This window comes from Mustela nigripes, chromosome 7 (genome assembly GCF_022355385.1).
Source record: "Mustela nigripes isolate SB6536 chromosome 7, MUSNIG.SB6536, whole genome shotgun sequence".
Classification (NCBI taxonomy): domain Eukaryota; kingdom Metazoa; phylum Chordata; class Mammalia; order Carnivora; family Mustelidae; genus Mustela; species Mustela nigripes.
Window position 1 is genome coordinate 129,160,539 of NC_081563.1, and position 23,727 is coordinate 129,184,265.

At 48.7% G+C, this 23,727-nt stretch overlaps 1 protein-coding gene across 2 annotated transcripts in view; it reads right to left on the minus strand.

The window, feature by feature from the left end:
- PTGIS (prostaglandin I2 synthase) overlaps positions 1–6,287 on the minus strand; it is a 41,027-nt gene extending 34,740 nt beyond the window's left edge. Inside the window, exon 1 of one of the 2 annotated variants that reach the window (XM_059407209.1) lies at positions 6,191–6,287. Coding sequence is in view for 1 of the 2 variants with exons in the window: in XM_059407208.1 (XP_059263191.1) it covers positions 5,586–5,659 (74 nt within the window). In the remaining variant the exon portion in view is untranslated. Of the gene's footprint in view, positions 1–5,585; positions 5,700–6,190 lie in introns of those variants that run through there. The other variant, XM_059407208.1, reaches the window with a different exon arrangement.
- Positions 6,288–23,727: the final 17,440 nt, after the last annotated feature.

Below are 23,727 nucleotides of genomic sequence, written 5' to 3' on the forward strand. Positions count from 1 at the left end.
TAAAACCCACTGAGCTGTATACTTGAAAAGGCTGAATGGTAGAGTATGCAAATTATAGGTCCTTAAGAAAGTAGGGTGATAGAACACAGTGAGGGGGACTGGTTTAGAGAAGGAGTCCGGGAAGGCCTCCCCACGGAGGTGCCACGTGAGCAAAGACCAGCAGGATGAGAAGGGAGTGCAGTGGAAGAGTGGGGAGAAGAGGCTTTCAGGCAGTGGGAATAGCAAGTGCAAAGGCCCTGGGGTGGGAGCATGCCTGTGAGGTTTTCAAGGCAGCAGGAGCTGGTGTAGCTGCAATGGAGAGTGTGGGGGTGAGAGGCAGGACATGACCCATGGCCAGGGTCAGGCTTCCACGCAGGGTGCCATAGGGAGCCCCCAGAGGTTTGGAAGTGGGAGCTGGGAAGTGATGAAGTTATGCTTGTAAAAAGGCTCAACACAGGAGCGCCTGGGTGGCTCAGTTGGTTAAGCAGCTGCCTTCAGCTCAGGTCATAATCCCAGGGTCCTGGGATCGAGTCCCACATCGGGTTCCTGCTCAGAGGAGAGCCTGCTTCTCCCTATTCCTCTGCCTGCTGCTCTGCCTACTTGTACTCTCTATCTCTCTGTCAAATAAATAAAACCTTAAAAAAAAAAAAGTCTCAACACAGAGACTACTGTGATCAGCCAGGGGAGCAACAATGGAAGTGGAGGCGAATCTAGCATCCGGTTCCCCTACGTCCAGGACGGGGTGGGGGGGCTTTTCTTCCCCCAAGACACCTTTGGGGGTAGGGGCAGGGCTAGAGCTTCCTTTCCTTGCTCTTTGTCCAGGCTGCTGCCCGAACTCCCCCACAAGCCAGGTGTTATTTCTGGCAACTTCCATTGTCCCCCCCAGAAAAGTCCCAAGGAGGCTCAGACAAAGGCAGGAAGCTGGGAGCCCAGGCGTCTGACTCCTGATGTGGTCACTGGCTCTCGGAGGCTGGGCCCTGAAACCAGCTCCGGCCCAGGCCACATTCCAGGGTGACTCAGCCGTCAGCTAGCAGGGATGAAGGAGGCTCTATTTTGGGGTCTGCGGTCTCTAGCCTCACCCACTGACACTCTCACTATTTTGAGGCACTGCCGGGCCCTGGGGAGTGCTGGACCTTCTCATCCCCAGCTCCTGCCCACACCGCCCGCCCTTCCTGTTTCAGATTCCGGGACACCTTCTCTAACCACCACCACCCCCCTCTCGCCCCAGCTTTCATTCCCATAACATGGGTTCCTCCCAAACTGCCCACTCCTCACTCACAGACTCCATCGCCACCTGTCCCATCTCTCTCCCTCTCAACGCTCTGCAAATAAGGGGAGGGAGTTAAGGATGCGTATCACCCCCGCTTTGTGCCCTGAAGTATTACACCTGCATGGGACCGACGTTCCACCAAGGTAGACACCTGTCGTCGACCCCGACACTTACACCAGCGCCTGGCACAGAGCAGGTGTCTAATACCTATGTGTCAGATGCGTGATTCATGTATACAGTTGGTGCTCAAAGAGCAGCACCTGCCCCCCAGAGTTGCTGAGGGTGTCAAGGGACTCCGGATTGCCCAGAGCAGAGGCTGCGTCACTCCGCTGTGCCATGTGGGTAGACTTCCTCTCTATCCAGTAGCGTGCCTCCATGCAGAGGCTTGGGCTCTGGGATGATTTCCTTGGGGCAGGGGGCAGCGGGGGACTGGTTTCTGCCACCTGAGCTTCCACTTAAAGTGCTGGACCCATCCTTTCCCAGGACTCATGCACAAGCTGTCTGCCATTAACACCCGTTGGCTTCCCACCTCCTGCCCCTTGCCTCCCATTGTGTAGAGAAAGCATGTGGCCATTTTGCTCTAGTTTTTGTCTTCCCGTTTTTGTAACCGATACAGAAGGTTCAGAGAATTCTCAACAAAGTAAGGAACAGTCAGAGCAAGGAGAGTGATAGAACAGATGGGCAAGAGAGGCAACAAGGAGTGGTGGAGACTGTGGCGAGGCTGGGAGGGGGCTCTTCTCTGAGCCCCCCTCAGGTGCTGCTCTACTGTCCCATTTTTCATGAGAAGCTGGAAATGGGGAATTTTGTGTATGGAAACCCCCCAATTTTCTCCTCTTGCTCTCTGTGTGGCACACAGCAGCCCCTCGTTGGTGCTGAATCTGGCCACAGACCTCCGTTTGGCGGCCTCTGATTAGTGCATGTTGGAATAAGATAGACCTAATTGTACCTAGAAATTTCGTATCCTTCAAAGGCCCAGATCCTGGGCCACCAGGGGATCCTCACCTAATGCTAGGGTGCCCTCTGGTGCCAGGGAAGAGGGGTCTCCCACCCGGAGACCTCTTCCAATACAGCTAGAGGAAGCAGCAGACACATGCGCCCAGAGAGCAAGAGAGGGCAATGTACTCTGTCCGCAGAGTGGCTAAGGCACGAGTGACAGCTCCGTGAGCCACCTCAGGGTACAGATGGAGAAACCAAGGCCCAAAAGGAAAGCAGGAAGAAGGTTTCTGACACCTGTGTGCAGATCATGAGCCCCAGAGGGCACAGAAATCAGACGCCTAATTACCGACCCAAGGCCTCCTGATTCCGGCTCACAACCTGTCCCAGCAGAAGACAGTCACAGTCACCGAGCTGGGTTTTAATATCCTTGCCGTAACTGCAGAAGTCTGGACCGGAGACTAGAGGATATTAAGAATTTTTATATTCTCAGGCAGAATAACAGAACCGTGGTTGTTTTTGATGCGCATTCTGAAATATTCCCTGGGGAGATACTATACCATCTGTAATTTTTTTGTAAAAATGCTGTCAGATCAAAAGGGGATCCGTACGTGGGGGTTCTTATGCTATTATTTTTCTGGATAGTTGAGATTTTTGATAATTACAAATTTTAACTTAAAAAGCAAACGAGAGGTAAAGACAGCTGCTAATCGACGGAAGTCGTTCTTCTTTTCCTTTTCTTTTCCTTTTTACTGAGATAAGCATGAATTTGTGGAACGAGCTAGATGTGGGATAGAATTCCTGTGTGGCCCTGAGGAAGTCACCGAGCCCTTGCAGGCCTCAGCCATAACGCAGGGTAGTGAGCCGTACCTCGAGGGTCAGCGAGCAGAAGGGAAGGTGTTGAGCTTTCCCTGTTTGACTCACACTGGCTCACTGTCTACACAGCATTAGGGTCAGACGCCTCTTTTGCAACACTTATTTGTCTCTCCTTAAGAACCTTCTGGTTACAGCCACATCTTACCATCTTAACATCAGAGTGTTCAGATTACAAATAAACTGTGTTCAGATTACAAATAAACTGTGTGGGGAGCATAGAAATTTGTTTTTCCGGGTAATTAAAAATTCTTACAGCCCAGATTTGAAAACCAGGCAGACCCTGGACAAGTAGCTTAGCCTCCCTGAGCCTCAGTTCCCTCCTCTGTACAATGGAAGGAACAAGAGTGCCCCCTACTGAGCTGGGAGAAGAAAATGAGATGGAGACCTGAACTGTGAAGTCCCCGTGGGATCTCCCCAGGGTCCACCCAGCTGCGCCGGAGCTGTCCGTGACCCCCACACCTACACTTCTCCCCAGTACCCACTTGCTAGCCCTCCTAAGCCACCAGGTATAAAAATCAACAACACACCCTCAAAGATAAATTTGCTCTCTGAATTAGAGCAAGAATTTTCTCAAACAACGTTTAGCTGGCATTTTTTCTAACCCAGCAATTCCACTCTCTCCTAGTCCCATTATCCTCCCCATTTTAAAGATTGGGAAACTAAGGCAGAGAGAAGTCACTCAGGTTGTTCTTATTCCTAGAGGCTGAATTTCCATAGGCTGAGCACCCAGGGACTCTGCCTCCCAGAATCCATGGGGTTTACGGCTGCCCCATTTACCCCGGAGTAGAGCCCAGAGGAGTGGGTCTCACAGGGAGACCACAGCACTTTGTCCAAAACAGCAAAAATGCTGGAGACAACCTAAGAGTCCATCAATGGGGACAGGAATAAAAAGGAAAAAAAGAAGCCTTCCATTTATTCCTACTATGGAATACTACACAGGCAATCAAAAGAATGAGTCAGATTTCCATGTAGCAATAGGGACAGATATCAAAACTAAAATCTGGAGGAAAAAAAAAAAGCAAATGCACAGACTGAAAACACCTCCAGAGTTTCCAAAAAGCCTGACCACTTCCGAAGAATAATTCGTTTTTTCATAGAAAAAATTACGTTTTGCCTTTTTCCTTTTTCCCTCATTTATTTTTTCAGGCAAATGAATGAATACATAGTTTTAAATCTAACCTGAAGGTTAGAAGGAAAATATCATGAGTTTATTGTTTGGAAATTTAACATACAGTGTTTAAAAATTAAAAGTTCCCAGAAATGTTCTGGAATTTTCAGGCACTCTCATTTCACGCTCACACACACACTGCCCTGTATTACCTACAGCCCTGTGGAAGAGGTATAATTACAGAAGTGTGGTACTCTGAACTGGATCCTGGCACAGGAGGACATGATGGAAAAACTGACCAAATTCAAAGTAAGTCTGGAGTTTGCTTGATCTTAACGGACCAGTCTTGGTTTTTAGTTTTGACGAACTTACCATCATCGATGTAAAGTGTTAACAATGGCGGAAACTGTATGAGGGGTATTTGGGCACTCTTTCTACAACCTTGGCAACTTTTCTGTAAATATAAAACCAGTCTAAAATAAAAAGCGTACTTAAAAAAAAAATCTGGAAGTTTCCCCGCCAGCCCTGCTCTCAGACAGCCCTATGAGGGAGCCCTGATCAACAAAAGAAGTCTGGAATTGCCAGAAAGGAAGGGAAGGGCTTCAGTCCTATCTATAACAGCACAAATACTCAAGTCAAATGTACTCAGCTATTCCATGGGCGATCCAAATCAATTTTTAAAATATTTTATAAAAGTAACACCTACTGCCATGTCCCTGATTTGAGATGTATGAGATTTGAATATCCTAAATAGCAGAGCCGGACAACCTCTGGGATGAGAAAGCTCTTAAGTTTGGTCCCTGATCTACCCTGTCAGGCTGTGGGGTCTCAGGGGAGGGGAGACCCCTTTCTGGGTCCGAGCGTACCGAGCTCCCTCGTCCAGGAGGGGTATCCCATGGAAAATGGTTCCAGAGCCGGTAAGAGGGCATCCTTCAGGGCCTCTGCCTTCCCCAGCCTCAACTCTCGCATCTGTGCAATGGGGTGAGGAGCAAGGCTACCCGACAGAGGCTGGAGACTGGCTCCAATAGGGGGACCCAGGCAGAGGTTGAGGAGCAGGAGGGGGCTTCTCGCTCCCGGAGCCGCTCGAGCCCGTCCACGCACCCACTCCCCACCCGGAGACCCCGGGCTCTCTCCCGCGAAAGCCCCGCGCAGGTGCCGGCCGAGCGCTGCGCACCGGGAGCCTTCGGACGGGTCCCCCACCCGGTCCCCTACTTCCCGCGCCTCCTCTCCGCGGGGAGCCTCTCGCGGCGGCGGCCCCTCCGGGCGTCCTCCCCGGGAGTGGGGCGGCGGACGCGCCCCGAGCCCCTTCGCCCCTCGCGGGAGGCTCCGCCGGGGGAGCGGGGTCGGCGGGCCGGCGCGGCTCGGGACCCCACGAAGGCGCCCCTTTGTCCGGGCGGCGGGGCGGGCGGGGCCACTCACCGCGTGCGCCGGCGGCTCAGCAGCAGCAGCAGCAGCAGCGCGGCCAGGAGCCCGAGGAGCAGGGCCCAGGACATGGCGGGGCGGCGGGCCGGCGGGCGAGGTGCGGCGGCGCGCGGGCTCCGGGGCGCTCAGGTGCCTCTCGGCCCAGCCGCCCTCTTTCCCCGCGCGCCGGCCGCTGTAGGGCAGGGGGCGGGCCCGCCGACGGCGCCGGGGTCCCGGGGGGGCGGGGCGCCCTCAGGAAGCCCCTCCCCCAGCTCGGCGGCGCGGACCCCTGCCAGGGCCCGGAAAGGGGGGTGGAAAATGTGGGGTGGAGCGGGGGTGGGGGGCAGCTGGGGGGCGGGGGGGCGGTATGGACGAGGTGGGACAGGAAGGGTGATGCAGGTAAGAGGAGGAGGAGATGGACTATGGGGAAACCCAGGGCGATGGGGAGAGGGAAGGGGGTATGAGGGTGGGAGGTGATGCGGGGACACGGGTAGAGGCGGTGAGCGGTGTGGCAGAGGCCCACAGTCTACCTACAGCCTCCTCCTCCCATCCTCACCCCCGACCTGGAGTTCTCTAGCCTGTTTGGACTAGGTGGGGTTGGCGGGATTACAGGGCGCTGTTACCTTCAATAGCTACAGTGAACCGGGCCACAACAGCTGCCCCGGATTAGCTCTGAGTCACCGAGTCCTCCCCTGCTGCAGGAGACCGGGTAAGGCACCCAGACCTGTACTGGAGCACAGGAGGGGCTCAGTGATGGAAGGTGCCAGTTTCCAGGCCTTGTGACTCTGCAAGAGACCACCCCTGGGTGCTAGGAGGAACACCCCGCTCCCTCCCGCCCCCGCGCTCACCGCTCACTCCTCAAATGATTTACACCCGCTCTGAGGCCAGCTCCTGGTCGGAACAGACATGTCGAAGTTGTGAGAAATTAATGTGAACTTGTCAGTGAAAAGAGGTTGCAAACGACCGTGCTTGGCACAGGTGACGGTGGTGAGTCAGTGGGCGGAGGTCTGATTCTAATCCCATGTCTGTTTCTTACTGCTTGGGTGCCTTTTTTTTTTTTTTTTTTTTAAGATTTATTTATTTATTAGAGAGGGGGGTGGACAGAGAGCGAAAGAGAGAATCGCAAGTGGACTCCGTGATGATCGTGAGTGATCTCTTGATGCTGGGTTTGACCTCCCCACGGATAAGGTCCTGACTCATGAGATCACGGCCTGAGATGAAAGCAAAAGCCAGAGGTTTATCGGACTGAGCCCCCAGGCACCCCTGCTGTTGCCTTCAGGCAGGTTTCCTTTCTGTCTTTCCAGTAGCCCCCTGGAGGAGCTGTTCCTCCTCCCTGGTCTCCTGGTTTCAGCCTCCTCCCTCTGAAGATGAATCCTGTCAGATCCTGTAACTGAATCCTGCTCAGAACTTCCCATGGCTCCATCTCACTCAAAGCACAGCTCCAAGTCCTTAGGTCCTGTAAGGACTCGCATGACCTGCCCCCTGCCACTTTTCCCTCCCTAACCTCATGCCCTCCACTCTCTCCCTCCCCAACTCTGCTCCAACCACACTCATCTTTTGTCCTTCTCCAAGGAGGACCTTTGCACGGGATACTCCCTCTGTCTCGAACGATCTCTCAGAGACTCGCACAGCTGGCTCTTTCCATCACATCCTTCGTCCCACTGTCCCCATTCAACTGTCTCCTCCTCCGAGAGGCCTTCCCAAAGTGGTCATGCCATTATTCTCGATTGCCTTAACCTGTTTTGGTTTTTTTCTTGACAGTACTTAACATTCCTGCTATGATGTTAAAGATTCATTTATTTGCCTGTTTAATGTTGGCTGTCAAGGCAGCTGGATGACCCTCATGTGTCCTCTGGATTCAGAACATCAAGAGGAAAAAGGAGTTGACTGAACCTCTTGTTTATTTATCTAGCTTATCCGCTTACGAAGCCAACAATCCCAAAAAGGCCACAGAACAGGCCTGTAGGGTTTTCTCCAAATTTGGGGAGCACGATGGGGCAGCCTTCTGGCAGTGGGGTTCACAGCCCAGCTTGGCCAATGCTCAACGGTGTGACTCTGAGCAGTCTGCTTCCCCTCCCGGAGCCGGGGTGCCTGGTCAGTGGAGCTGAGGAAATGACGTGATCTGGTGGACACGTCTTGGATGCACGAGGGAGCATTTGTGAAAGTGAACTGCTGTCAGCACTTAATCCAGTTCAGCCTCTCTCCATATATGTGATCAGGGCTAGGTCTCAGTTTCACCATCTGAAAAATGGGCAGAATAATTCCTTCCTCATAGGTCTGTTGTGAGGACTGGTTTACACGATGAGAGACAGAAATCATCCAGCATGGAGACTGGTATACAGTAGGGGCTCAATAAATGTCAGCTCTTCCACCTCACTTCCCAGGCTTGAATGTAAACCAGCAGCTCCCCGGTCCAAATCACTCCCAAATAGTATGTCTCTCCTGCCTACTCAATCTAGGGATGACTTCCCCTCCCCCACCCCAGGGGGAAGGAGACCAGCTGTTCCCACATCAATAAGAGAAGAATGTATTGAGGCCCCTGGCCTCTACCTTTGCTAATGGAACCTGATTTTGTTCAGGAATGGGGCACATGTTTAGGAAGGTGGCCCCGCCTTCTTCCTATTGGTCTGGCCCAAGCAGGGATATCCCTCTCTGCTAGGAACTGGTCCTGGTGAGGCCACGTGGGAGCCTTCTGGATCTCTGCTGGGGGATTCTGGGAGATTTTTTTCCCTCCGGATTTGCCTCCTCTTCTCTGCAGAACCCCAAACTCGAGCTAAAGAATAGCTATCCCACGAACCACCTATCTCCAAGATTTTGTTTAAGAATTCATCTGTGTTGCCAAAGAGTCAGATTTTTCTCTTACGTGCAGCCAAAAACATTTCTAGCTAAGACGGCCTTTGGGGCATGGCTGTGTGAGGACCATGAGTCAGATTTTTCTCTTACGTGCAGCCAAAAACATTTCTAGCTAAGACGGGTCAGATTTTTCTCTTACGTGCAGCCAAAAACATTTCTAGCTAAGATGACCTTCGGGCCATGGCTGTGTGAGGACCTTGTGAGGTAAATGCATCCAAAGCACCTCTCACAGTACTGACCCATGTGAGCTTTCAAGGGTGTCCCTTCATCTAATTAGCCTCACTTTTACTACAGGCCAGGCTTGCTAACTTGATTAAGCTAATAGGGTATCTTCTTCACAGGCGGCCCAACTCTCCAGCTATGGTGTCTTGCCGAAGAGGCAGGCGAGGGCAAGAAGCAGAGATTCCAAACTCCCCTGACCCAGGAGGCCTGGCAGGGCCCTGCTGAGGGCTGGTATGGGCTCAAGACTGAAGATGAGGGAGAACTTTCTCAAGGGCCACCCCTCCAGCCCGTGGTGGAAGGGCTGGGACATACGAGGCTTAAGAGCTAAATTGAAATCCCAAGCTCGCTCGCTGCACGACCCTAAGCAAATCACTTCATCTCACTGTGCCTCAGCTACTTCATCTGTATAATGGGCACTTTGCCAGCAGTGGCGATGGCAGAGAGTTACCCAGCAGGGTTCCACCCCGGTGTCCAAGTCTTCTTCTGGGAGGTGAAGCCCACATGTCAGGTGGAGTCTCGGGAAATTCCTTCTTCCCTCCACCTCTCCCAGGGCTGTCACCCAGGGACAAGCATCCACATGTTCCCTGTGGGAGTCTTCTTGTGTCCAGATGTCTGCTGGTCACCAGAGACAAGACCTCTGGGTAACTCTCTCATCCCTCCTAACCTTCGCTCTCTTATCTGGCTGCCATAGGCTCATGAGGACAATGTCAAGACCCAACTCCAGAAAATGGGAGACTTGGCTGAGAAAGGACATCTTTTGTCCCACACCCCTGCTTTTTCCAGGGACCAGATCCTTTCATGTCTATAGCCCAAAGACCACAAACAAATTATGTTTGGAAAGGAAAATATTATGTGTGTTGCCTTCTTCAAAGCTAAGATACAGCCTCATCAGACAAGGTCAGTTTTAAATATTTTTGTAATTATGACCCTAACTTTAGTTGGTAATTTAGACCATTCAAAATACTTTTTCAGGGGCACCTGGGTGGCTCAGTCCATGGAGCGTCCATCTTTGGCTCTGGCCATGATCTCGGGGGTCCTGGGATTGAGCCCCATATCAGGCACCCTGCTCAGTAGGGAGTCTGCTTCTCCCTCTCCCTCTGCTGCTCCCCCTGCTTGTGCTCTCTCCCTCTCTCTGTCAAATGGATGAATAAAATCTTAAAAAAAATTTTTTTTTGTATTAACTTGTCTAATCCCCCTCAAGAGCCTGTAAAGTGGGTACTATTCGTGTTCCCAGTTTGCAAATGGTGAAACCAAGGCCCAGAGAGACTCAGTGAATTACCCAAGGTCACACAGCACTTCTTTTGCTAGGCTATAGCATGGGGATTTGATGTCCTCTTAGGACAGGCTAATTTCCCCATGTGATGTGAGCACACCCTGGGCTTTGCTACCTCCACACCTTTATTCAAATTGTTTTTACCTGCCTGGAAGACCTCTCTCTTTCTCTTAGTTTACCCAAATCTATTATGGGAAGTGGTGTTAGTCCAGGTCCTCTGAGATAGTCAAGAAGGGATGAACTATCCAGGAGATTTTTTGCGGGGAGAATGCCAGGGTTGGCGAGAGGAGTAGTGAGGAGGGAGCCCTAGGAGGCCGGGAGGGAGGGGGGAAGGAAGATTGGGCGGTTGTTGACTGCAGGGCCATACTGGGAAAATTCCATAATGCGACAAAGAGTCCTTGTGCTGCCGGAGGAGCCCTGGGTCTCCTCGGACTGGGCCTTCCTCCCTGCCTTGCTCACTGTTGAACCGGGAGAAGCAGAAGTGTGGTCTTGGCTCGACTGTTAGGATGAGTCCATGGTCTATCTGTCCGTTAGGCCCCACCCTGGAGACCTGACAGGTGCACGTCATGGCTGCCAAAGTAAGGAAGTCCATCTAAAACAAGAACCAGAAAATTAATAATAATTAGCTGACTATATATGCTTCTATAGGCATGAATCTTATCAGTCCAAGAAGAGAATCTTCCATTCATAGACACTGGGCCAGCTTGAGAGGTGGGGGGCGGTTGGGGGGGAAGGAGAGACCCAAACTGCAAAGTTTCTATTGTTCCCATGCCACTAAAGAGAGGGCGGCAAAGTCAAGTCTGCCAGCAAGTCCAGTAAACGAATAAAGTGAGACTGTCCTATTAGGGCGGCGATAGGGAGGGATGGAGACAGGGGAAAGTGGAGAGCCCTGTGCCCTCCAAAAGGAAGCCACTTCTACTCAGTTGAATTAACTATGGCCGTGTAGAACTATGTGTCCAGTGTGGCTAGGTCTTCTGATGCAAGAGAAGCCAGAAATGATAGCTCACATTATTTTAAAACACCACAGAGATCAGCAAGGCCCATCTGCCCCCTGATTTTGGCCCTGGAGTTTAGCTGTGCCAAAGGCCAGTGGCTAAGCCCTTTGGGGCATGCAAAACAGATCTGGAGTTGGGATGTGGAACTGAACCGCTCTGTAGAATCAGAGAAGGATAGTGGAGTTTTAGAAGGAAGCCTGAGAGCGAGGAGGTGAAGGCCAGACTGACACAAAGGTAAGTTGGAGACTGGTTCAGAGCTGTGGCAGCCATCTTGGACCCGGAGGAGAGTCATGGCTAAGCCCCACTGCTAACTAACTGCCCTGGAACAGTCCTGTGGTAGAGTAGACCATGGTGTCCCGTTCTCACCCTTTCCATGTATTGGAATTAGACATCCACAGCCTTTACCACATGCCCGCAGGGCCTTCCACGGTGGGCAGAGGATCTCTCCCTCACCAGTGATGCTGGACTCAGGCATGTGATGTGCTCTAACCAGTGGGAGGTGAAGAAGTGATGGCGGGTGGGCCAGTCCTAAGCACAGATTTTAAGAGGAACTGTGTATTTCCACTGAACTTCTTGGTTTCTGCCATTAGTCATGACACATGGAGAAATCGGAATTCAACCTGAAGGCCGAAGCGGAGATTTCTCAGCAGACCTGTGAGTAAGAAGATGAAGATTTATGATTCTAAATCATGGAGATTCTGGGGTTTTTGTTACCAGCAAAAACTGATTAATGCATGCCTTAATCTCTGAACTTTTCTGTGTCAGTTTGAATAGATGCCGTTGGCATCAGCTACATACAGAGTAAGCTGCTTTTTATGCTTGGAATCTTGGTTTTCTCAAGGGTAATGACAGGGCCTCGTTCCCAGGATGGAAGGAAGGAGTCAGGAAGATCGTGTGTCTAGCACATACAGTAAGTGCTTAATAAAAATGACGTAGTATAATTCTTTCAGCATACGCTTGCTGAGTATTTCTTTGCCAGCACTGTGTAAGCCTCTTTATCGAGAATTTTAGAGGTAGGAAAGAAGGAAAACATTCCGTATTTGGTCATTTTCATACAGGAGTAGAAAAAACATATCTGGATTGGAGGCAAGGGAGGGCTGCAGGAAATGACCTGTTTTCTGATATCCAGGCTTTGCTGCTGATTGTCTCTACAATGGGGCACACCCATGGGTTAGGAGACTGGAGGTTCTCTAAAGAACAAGGTTTTGAGCTGCAATGAAGCTATCCTCCAGCATCCTCCCCCAGGAGAGCCAGGATTATGCAGGGAATGCATTATGTAGTCGGCAAAAAACCCAGAGGCTGGGGCAGCTCTCTGGATAGACGCAAGAAGGCTGAGCGGGGCAGGTTTCTCTGTAGCTTTCTCAGGCTCCTGCCCAGGGTGGGATATGATGCTTAGGAGGGGTCTCATCCTGTCTCCGGGCTATCTGCCAAAGGGGAAGGGTGGTGGAGGAGAGGGGCTCCAGCAAGCCTCCCCTCCTTCGATTGCCCCCTGGACGGGGGTATGGGCGGTCCCATGGCTCCCAACCAGCTGCCTTGGCACTTTGGAGTGGAAAAACTGATGCCACCAAACCTCCATCTCCCCCACTCATGCCTGAGCACAAGCTTGACAGGAGGACAAGGAGAGAACAGACCCATGTGGATCCAATCTGCAAGAGCGGATCCTCGTGCCACCCTACAGCACCCTGAGAACTTTCCAGAACTCCTGTTTCCTCATGCAGAAACGTGGGGACAGCAATCATCACTGTTTGGTTATGTCTCAGAGTAGCTGAAGAGAGCCCAGTAAGATAATGGGGGTAGGAAAAGTGGCCGCATATGGCAACATTTTCCCCTTCTCCTTCCTGAAATGATACCAAAGCATCAAGGAGAGTTTAAAAAAAAAAAAAGAAGAAGAAGAAGAAGAAGCCTCACAAACTCCATTTTTAGCAAAACCAGGAGAAGGATATAATCCATAAACTTCATAGTGTATGAGAAGTTTTCCAAAAGCAGATTTAAAATAGGGCAGAAGCTGCACGTGATGTAGTGAGTGAGCTCAGGGGTGGTAAATCTCAGAAAGCAGGAGCAAAAATACTTTCTGGGGATGAGCACTTGCCCCAGGGTAGAAAGCTATGAATGTAGACCCTGGGGTGAGTTATGCTGGCAGCAGAAGCCCTCTTGGATCTGGTCTCATTCAGAGAAACAGAGTAGAACAGAGGAGTACAGAGAGAAGACATTTACAGGAAACAGTCTGTCTCTCTGGCGGTAGAGGGGAGAACCTTTCAGTTAGGAAGCCCGGCAACTATCCTTCCCCACACCAACCGGAACAATCAGCAAATAGTGGACCCAGGAAAAGCAAGCCCTTCCTATATTAAAAAATAAATGTAGGGGCAGCTGGGTGGCTCAGTTGATTAAGCGTCTGCCTTCGGCTCAGGTCACGATCCTGGAGTCCCCGGGTGGAGTCCCACATCGGGCTCTCTGCTCGGCAGGGAGTCTGCTTCTCCCTCTGACCCCTCCCCTCTCATTCTCTCTCTCTCTCTCAAATATATAAATAAAATCTTTAAGAAAAAAATAAAATTAAAAAAATTTAAAAAATAAATGTAGAAGCCTCCATACAAAGTTATCGTATTAAATCCTGCAGAAAAGAGCATTACATTCTACCGACAGATGGAAAAGGTTAACACGGAGAGGATGAAAATTGCACCCAGATAATTTTGGAATGAATAAAAACTGACTGAGAAATTACCTCTCTGAAGGAGAACAATAAAGCCGAAATAACTGAAGAACTCAGAAGATGGTCCAAGGAGATAATGACGATGAGTCAGCAGTGATCAGGAAAGAAACAGAAGGGAAAAAAAAAAAAGCACAGAAAGTAAGACCAACTTGAAAGAAACAGGAAGAACAGACCTTGTGGAAAATACAGCGAGGAACACAGATGACAGAAACGAGGAAAGGGGAAGAAAATGACGCGGAGGAGATGGTGAAAGAAGATGACAAGGAGATGAGACAGCAGAGAGCCAATGTGTGCATGGTTGGAACCTACAAAGAAGAAATACAAAATAACTGAACAGAACATTTAAAGATATAATTCAAGAAAACTTGAAGTGAAAGAAGGCTTGAATCTACACAATCGGGGGTCACATTCTGTGCCAGGGAAAAATGCCATGAAGCCACATGCCAGTACTCGTTGTACATTAAAGATAAAGAAAGAATCTTTGGACATCTGGGCAAAAGATGTCATTTGCAATACCTGGGAGTTGGAGCATACAATTCAAAACTGATCTATCATGTATAAGTGTAGAAGTAAACGATTATAGAAGTAAAATGCAATTTTATAAAAGAGAACTAATAGACACTGTCTAAAGAGATAAGGGACTATGGATAGTATATGGTATATGCACAAAAAAAAAAGACTCCAAACTTCACTAAATATTGGAAGAAGCGCCTGAAAAAAAAAACAAAACAAATTTTGGAGAAGCAGACTTCACAGTGAAATACTTTTAACTGCCCCCCTTCCCCCCACCACAAAAATCCCAAAATGACAGAATTAAGGGGCACCTGGCTGGCTTAGTCAGTAGAGTGTGTGACTCTTGATCTCCAGGATGTGAGTTCAAGAGCCATGCTGAGCATAGAGATTACTTAAAAAATAAAATAAAATATAATCAGAAGGGGCATCCACACCCCAATGTTTATAGCAGCAATGTTCACAACAGCCAAACTATGGAATGGATGTCCACCAACAGATGAATGGATAAAGAAGATGTGGTGTACACACACACACACACACACACACACACACAATGGGATACTACGCAGCCATCAAAAATGAAATCTTGCCATTTGCAATGACGTGGATGGAACTAGAGGGTATTATACTAAGTGCAATAAGTCAACCAGAGAAAGACAATTATCATATGATCTCACTGATATGCGGAATTTGAGAAACAAGGCAGACGATCATAGGGGAAGAGAGGAAAAAAATGAAACAAGATGAAACCAGAGAGGGAGACAAACCATAAGAAACTCTTAATCTCAGGAAACAACCTGAGGGTTGCTGGAGTGGAGGGGGTTGGGAGGGACGGGCTGGCGGGTGATGGACACTGGGGAGGGCATGTGCGATGGTGAGCGCTGTGGATTGTGTAAGACTGATGAATCTCAGACCTGTACCCCTGGAACAAATAATACATTATATGTGAATAAAAATGAAATGATAAAAAAGCAAAATATAAAATGTTTTATGAAAAGTAATTACAGAAGAAAACAAACTGAAAGAAAGTAAAAGTAATTAATATGAATGCAGCAGAAATCAATCTTTATCACATTAAAGAGGTAAATATATATTTTTGTTTTAATGAACAGCCATGTAAAATGGAGGGAAGAATGGAAGACTGATAAATAAATCCCCAAAGCTGGTTCTTTGGATGATGGCAGAGATCAATCACTAGTTAACACAATCCAGAAAAAACGGAGATCATGTAAGCGTGTATCATAAGAAATAATAAGGGGAGAATTAGCTACAGAAAAAGAGAAAATTTAAAAGATCACAGGGGTCTATCTACTTTGTTCACCTCTCTGTAATGGAAATTGAAAATCTGGATGAAAAGAAGAATTCTCCAGGAAAATATAATTTACCATATTTGGCTTCAGAACAGAAGAAAAAAACCAGACTGATTCCCACAGAAATGCTGCTCTTAGAAGCACACAGACCACATGAAGATCTTGTTAAAATTAAGATTCTGGTTTTGGGGTTTTGCCCGAGACCCTCAATTTTGTAAAGCATCTCCCAGATGCTGCTGCTATGTCTGGATGAGGGTGAAGTTCATGGGAGAAATAGAGGAGGCTGTCGGAGATCTGCACCCCCAACACCAAAAATACCTAACTTAGGTAGCCTCATAGGGAAATCCTCTGAAGCTTTTAAAGAATAAACCATTCTAAGGTGTTTAAGTCCTTTTGGAGCATAAGCAAAAAAAAAAAAAAAACCCAACCAAACAAACAAACTTTGACATTATTTTTGAGACGCAAATGTGAGGTTGAGATTGAAGCCTTGGCTGGCACAAAGAAAGTAACAACTTTCACTTGTAACTGTCCATGCAAAAATTCTCAATAACATGTTAGCAAACAGAACCGGAAGCACAATAAAAGAATGACACATCAGTGACATCTGGCTGGCTCGGTCAGTAGAGCAAGCGACTCTTGATCTTAAGGTTGTGAGTTCAAGCCCCAAGTCGGGTGCAGAGCTTACTTAAAAGTAAAATCTAGGGAAAAAAAAGCATAAGACATCGTAACCAAGTGGGTTTTATTCTAGGAATGCAAAGCTAGTTCAATAATGGGAAATCTGTTAATGTAATTTTAAAAAGATTTATTTATTTATGAGAGAAAGAGAGAGAATGTGTGTATGTGCTCATGGGCAAGGGAGGGGCAGAGGGAAAGGGAGAGAGAGAATTCTCGAGGAGCAGGATACAGGGCTGGATCCCAGAACCCTGAGATGATGACCTGAGCCGAAATCAAGAGGCAGCCAGTTAACCAACTGAGATACCCAAGCACCCTTGTTAATATGATTTATGATATTAATAGATGTGATTCTTTTTAGGTACTAAAAAGTCATTAGAGAAAGTTCAACATCCATTCTTGATGAAAACACACTCATGCATTCAATAAATAAGAATCCATAAATACTCAGTAAAGTATAAATAGGTATTTGCCTCTTTAACATGACAAAATATATCTAAGTATATCATGCTTATTGGAGAATTCCTAGGGGCGTGTCCACTAAAGGATGAAGACAAAAATGTCCATTTTCAATACTATAATTTAACATAGAACTGGATATTTAAGATGGCATCACTCAGTGCCAAATTAGGTGGCAAAGAAAGGGGTTACAGAGACATGAAAACTGAACATGATAAAATTACCAATACTGTATATATAAAATGATCCTGTCTGTGGGAAACCCAGGATAATGCAGTAAGATGTTAAGACACAAAATTAGCACATATCAATCCATAGCTTCCCTATATTCAAATGACTATCAAGTGGAAGTTCTACCGAAAGATAATTTCCCACTTACAGAAACAAAATCAAGATTGAATACGTAAAAGATAAGTAAGACCTCCACGAAGAAATCTTGAAATCACTACTGAATGGCACACAAAAAGAACCTTGAACAAATGTATTTATTACATGTTTCAAATACCCGAACAAAGATACACCATGATTTTGGGTGGCAAGTTTCGTCATTAAAGCAGTGTCTGTTTTCCTTACATGAATTTCTAAGTTCAATGTTATCCTAGTAAAATATCAACAGCTTTTTAACCAAATGAGCTAATATAAAAATTAATCATACAAAAAATTAGACAAGCAAAAATATCCAAGAGATCTCTGGGAGAGAGGAACAGTGAGGGGAGAAGAGTTCTATCTGATATTAGGCCAAATTATAAAGTCTTGATAAATTAAAACATTGTGGTACTGGTGGATATTAACAGACGAATTAATGGAACAAAACCAGAAATAGATCCAAATCCACTCAGGAATCTAGTAAGTGACAAAGTTAATGTGGCAGGTTGTGTTTTCTAAAAACAGCCATGATGGTATTTCTAGTCCCACAAACTCTTCCAGACCTTGACCCTCCCCTGAACCTGGGCAGGCTTTTGTGACCACCTTATTAATAAGGTACCATTCGAGTGATTCTATTTAGCTCTGGAAGCTAGGTCATAACGATAATGCAGCCTCTGCCTGGCTCTCTCCCTCTGTATGGAGATGCTTGCCTTCAGATCCTAGCCGCCAGGTTGGGAGGAAGCCCAGGGCACCTAAAGAGGTCCGTGTGGAGACATATCAAGGTCCCCAAATCTCTATCCCAGCTGGACTCTTAGTCAACAACCAGCACCAACTTGCCAGCCATGTCAGCGAGTCATCCCGAAAGTGAATCCTCTAGCCCTTGGTGGTCCCTGTCCAGTTGATGTTAAGTGGAACACAGTCTTCCCTACCATCCCCTACTCAGATTGAAGACCCATTAATGAAATTATTTTTTTAAGCCACTTTTTTTTTTTTTTAAAGATTTTATTTATTTATTTGTCAGAGAGAGAGAGGGAGAGAGAGCGAGTACAGGCGGACAGAATGGTAGGCAGAGGGAGAAGCAGGCTCCCTGCTGAGCAAGGAGCCCGATGCGGGACTCGATCCCAGGACGCTGGGATCATGACCTGAGCCGAAGGCAGCTGCTTAACCAACTGAGCCACCCAGGCGTCCCTTTAAGCCACTTTTGAGGTAATTTTTCTGCACCCATAGGTAACCGGAACAGTTAACATCTCAAATCAGTGGTGAGTTAGGAAGTCTTTGGGTGGCTGTTCAGTCATGCGTGTGGTCCACAGCTCCAAATTCTGATGCCCAGGTCATCGTGGAGCCCAAATGTCTATGGTTCCACAGAGGTGTTAAAAGTATAAAAGTTTGTGCTCCAGAGCCAGGCTGAGTGGACTCAAAGCCTGGTACCTCCACTTAAAAGCTGTGTGGCCCCAGGCAATTTCTTAACCTCTCTGTGCCTCAGTTCTCCATGTATCAAATGGGGATGGTCATCAATCCTGTATCACAGGACGGCTGGGAGGATGTAAAAGTTAGTATCTGGAAGTCTGGAAACATTAGTTAAATGTAGCCTGGTAAGCATACTTATTACAGCCTTCTGACCTTACTAATTAAACACACACACACACACGAGGAATAAAGGGAGATCTATAGCTGTTTGCCTCATTTAGGTGAAGGAAGATGTCTCCTGCCTTGGTGATCTTCGAAGGATTTCTGAGCTGGTGGGATACTGGGGCCATGTGAGAGCCTGTCTGAACATGAAACCAACACGTAGGGAAGCAGAGCCATGAGATGGGGAAAAACTAATTTCTTTAGGCATAATCTGAACCTCTGGATCCAGCCATGCCTGAAGCTGGGACACTCCTGACTACAGGAACAATTAGATTATCTTTTTTGCTTGTGCTGATTTGGGTTGGGTTTCTGTCACTTGTAATCATAAAAACTTGTCCATTCTGAGGCCTGAATAAAATAAGAAAAGCACACAAAAGTTTATGTTCCATATTTGGTACTCAAGACGGGGGATCCTGGGGCATCTGGGTGGCTCAGTGGGTTAAGCCGCTGCCTTCGCCTCAGGTCATGATCACAGGGTTCTGGGATCGAGTCCCTCATCAGGCTCTCTGCTCAGCAGGGAGCCTGCTTTCTCCTCTCTCTCTCTGCCTGCCTCTCTGCCTACTTGTGATCTCTCTCTGTCAAATAAATAAATAAAATCTTTAAAAAAAAAAAAAAAAGATGGGGGGTCCTAAGTAGCCCAAGGTCACACAACAAGAAAGGGGTAAAACCGGGAGTCTCATTCTGATTCCAAGGCCCAAGTGAGTAAGATCTACATGCAGTGTCTTGACAGTTCCTCGTGTTTTTGTGGCACTTTACAGTTTACGTTAGTGCGTATGATGTGGCCATCACGCCAACTGTAGAAGCGACAGCTGTCACGCTGGCATCAGGCAGAGTTCCTTGGTGCTAAGCAGCAGAAGCCAACCCTGCCCAATTTAAGCAAAAAAAAAAAAAAAAAAAAAAAAAAAGCAGAAAGGAGGGTAATGGAAGGAGAAGTTGACCAGCTGGGACTTGGAAGGGACAGTCACATGTCAGGTCCGGGTACACAAGAAGCAGGAGCCAGGGTTGTGGGGAGTAGGAACCAAAGGGCCAGGTCTTGAGAGCACCAGGTATTCCCCCTCTTAGCATTAATTTCCCCTTAGTGAGTCTTCTCCCGAGAGAGAATCTGATTGGCTGAGTTTGGGTCATGTGACCCCCCCAATCGACCTTGTCGGACAGCCAAGCAAGGTGAGAGGAGTAGATCCCCCCAGGAGGACCAAACAGTGGGGTGGGGAGGTGGGATGTTGGGCAGGGATGACTGCATTCCCACGTTACAGAGGAGGCAAGGGGAGCCCAGAGAGGGACAGGAATCAGCAAGGCCACAGAGCCCTGGACGGTGGGGCCTGGGTTCTGACCAGAGACCTTTGCTTTCATTCGCCTGCGGGGCTCCAGGCCGTCAGGGGCACAAGGGGACATTGTGCTCCCGGCAGGAATGAATGGCTGGATGGTGGGGATGTGCCCGATCCAGACAAGGTCTTCTGGGCACAGGAAACCACCTCAGACTGAGCTGTATTCAGGGGGCTAGGCCTCCTCCGCTTTCTCTTCCTGCCGTGAACAAACACCCCCTTGAAATCCAGGCTTGCCCCTCAGCTCCAGCCCTGCGTTTTTTAAGAGAAGCCAGGAAGGTTGGGGCGGGGTGGGTGGGAGGTTTGGTTATTCAAGATGCAAAACACTTCATGGATAAACAAAATCTGTGCAGGTCGGAGGCAGCCTAAGGATGGCCCATGTAACTTCTGGAAGGCTCCTTTGTGCACACAAAGATTAAGGCCCCACTACAAGGGCCTACACTGTCAGGGTTGCACTAAGTTACAAATTTCCTTACTTTGAATTTGGATATGCAAAGAAAAATTAGCCTTTTATACCTTCCTTAGGTGTCATCTAGTGCAATGATTAAGAGTGCAATGATTAAGGAATATTATGGAGTCAGAGGACCTGAGTCCTCTGCTGCTTACTATGTGACCTCAGGTGAGTCACTTAGCCTCTCTGGGCCTCACTTTCCCTTGGGACCCATGTGACCAGGGCCTGGCATAGAGTAAGTACCACAGAAGTTTCTGCTTGGGTCCCTAGCCGGATCTTGTCGTGAGTCTTCGTGTGGGGAGAAATACAAAATCTTAAGCTAGGACAATGATTTAAACTGTTTGTTCAGGCAAGATGGGTTTCACTTGGCTGTTTCAGGGACAAGTGGGGTGGTTTCGTTTTTTTTCCTCTCCTGCTTCTCTCCACGATGGCATCTCGAAACGGAGCTCCGAGGAGAAAAGTTGAGGTTCCTGAGTGCCATTTAGTGAGGGTCCCCTCTGCACGAAGCAAGCCCAGGTGCATGAGGTCCTCAAATCCTCATAACGCCACCTCCCCCACCCCCCATCTCCCTCCCTCACGGCAGGACTCAAGACTCCCTTAACTAGGTTTAGGAGCTTGCAGGTAATGGGGGAGGCAGGGACTCCAGAAAGTTGGACTCCAAAGCCTGGCTTTCCTCTGCTCCCATCAACTGTGTTCCGGTTCCAAGTGACGGGACCAGATTCAGAAGCTCCTATGCTCCTAGTGGCCCATGTCACTTAATCCCTAAGGGAAGAACTCTCTGCCTTACTGACAAAGTGTTCGGTATGAGAACCATTTGTCTATGTAGAATAGTCGACAAGCTTTTCGTTGTAGAGGGTAGAAACTCAGCTCATCCTAGCTTAAGCAAAATAATAGTCATAATAATTATTATAGTTATTATTATTATTTCTTGGCCCTTCTGGCTCTCCAGCTCACTTCCTGAGCAGGAGGTGGGGACGGGGGCAGTTTCACTGCCTTGATGCCCTAATTCATGATCTCCTTGGACCCGAGCCCTCGGCAGCATGACTTACCTCCACAGGCCCTGAATCCGGGCTGACGGTGAGACTAGCTCCAGCCTGTGGAACCAAAATAAGATGCATCTAGGACATTGAATGTTGGAAGGCTGCCAGGGTTTAAATGTTGGTTTGGCCATTTACTAGTTGTATTTGTTTCCTGTGGCTGCTGTAAGAAATTACCACAGGGACAACTGGGTGGCTCAGTGGGTTAAGCCTCTGCCTTAGGCTCAGGTCATGATCTCAAGGTCCTGGGATTGAGCCCCGCATCCGGCTCTCTGCTCAAGCAGGGAGCCTGCTTCCCCACCCCTCTCTCTCTGCCTACTTGTGATCTCTCTCACTCTGTCAAATAAATAAATAAATAGGAAATTACCACAAACTTGGTGGCTTAGGACAACAGAAACTTACTCCAGCTCGGTTCTGGGGTGCAGAAGGTCAACACCAGCTTCACCGGGTGGAAACCAAGGTGCTCCCTCCAGAGGCTCGGCAGGGGGAGGAACCATCTCTCGGCCCTTCCCACTTCCGGTGGCTGCTGGCATCCCTTTGCTTGGTGACACATTACCACAGTCTCTGACTCTCCATCACCTCTCCTCTTCTGTGTGTCTGTCTACTCTCCCCCTTACGATGACACGGTTGGTGGCACTGAGAGCCCACGTGGCTAATCCAGGTTCATCTCATCCCCGGATCCTTAATTCAGTCACATCTGCAAAGACTTCACCATATACGGTAACGTTCACCGGTGCCAGGGATTATGACCTGATATCTTGGAAGCCCACCATTCACCACACTAGCTGTGTGACCTCAGGCAAGTGTGTTAACTTCACTGTGCCTCAGTTTCCTTACTGTCAAATGACAGCAGCTCCCTCAGTAGGCTAAGATGAGGGTTAAATCAAGTCATCACATAAAGCACTTGAAAGGGTGCCCAGCACATGATAAGAGCTTTGTATGTGTCAGTGTCTAATCCACTCAAGAGCCTTTGGCCATGGCTAAAATTCCCACAAGGACCGTTTCCTTCTCTGTCCTGTTCGCGACTGTCTTCCCAGCCTCTATGTGCCACAGAGATTTGCACATAGTAGGTACTCAGAAAATATTTAATACATGCATGCTGCTGGTTGGCTGTGTGGCTTTAGGGAAGTTGGTTTCCCTCTCTGGGCCTCCGATTGCTCTTTCCACCATGAAGAGCTGCCGGCCAGAGGAAAGTACATTTCTCTGTGTAGAAGGGTGCGTCCTTGTTAGGGGCGGAGGGCTCCAGGATGGGGAGCTGGCCAAAGCTGCTTTTTCTCTGAGTCACCAGATTTCTCAACTTAAGACCAAATATTGCTAAATATTATGAGCAAGTAGGCTGGAGATAAGGTGGGGAAACACTGCTTTGGCCAAAGCGGCTTTAGCCAAGACTCTGGGGCCGGACTTCCCAGTAACATGACTTAGTGCTTAGCACGTGCCAGAAAAGCAGGCTGCCGACCCACAGCCAAGTGCAACAGCCCAGATGCCTGCCTTTGGTGGTTAGATCCTGCTCTGGCCCGACTGTTCCCGTAGCCATTATCTAGTCAGATCCTTGTGGCTCCAGTGGAGAAGCAGAGGCCCCCCAAGAGTGAAGGCATGCCCAAAGTTTTACTGTGTGTCTGCTGCCGGATGAGGCTAAGACGCAGAAGTCCTCACTCCCAGCCCAGCACCTGCAGGAAGAAGAGGGAAGGCAGCAGGGCAGGCAGGGCTGCCGCATGTGCAAAGGCCCAGGGGTATGAGACAGGACACAAACGCAAGAACTCAGAAATGAGAGAAGGAGGGCCCAGAACTTTAGACTTCATTCTGAGGGAAAACAGAGTCATTGAGGGTTTTAAGAGGAACAACAGGATCTGAGAGAGTCTTTTTCCCCAAGTGTGGTGCGTAGATGGTCAGCATCAGAATCCCTGAGAATGGACTTAGGAGACGGTCACAGTGCAGATCCCTGGGTCCATGCTGGGTGGGTTCTCTATTTCAGCAGACCAGCCCCCTCCCTGCAGTGACTCTGAAGCCTATCCACTGTGCTTTAGTGATATGAGACGCTGGGTACCATTCCAGTGAAAAGAGCAGAACTCAGTCAAAACTGGTTTCAAATCCCAGCTCTGTCATTTACTTGTGTGACTCTGGCCTGGTTACTACAGGGAGCCTCAGTCTACCCTCCTCTAAAATGGAGACAATCTTAGTACTGGCCTGCCAGTTGTTCTAAGAATTAAGGAACATAATGCACATAAAGGCTCAGTGTAGGTCTAGAACATTTTTAGCACTCAGAACATGCTGGTTATTAGGGACTTGCCGTGGTGGGGGTGTGGGGGAGGTGACGGAGCAGGGGCAGGCGTGGAGGCTGAGAGCCCCGGTGA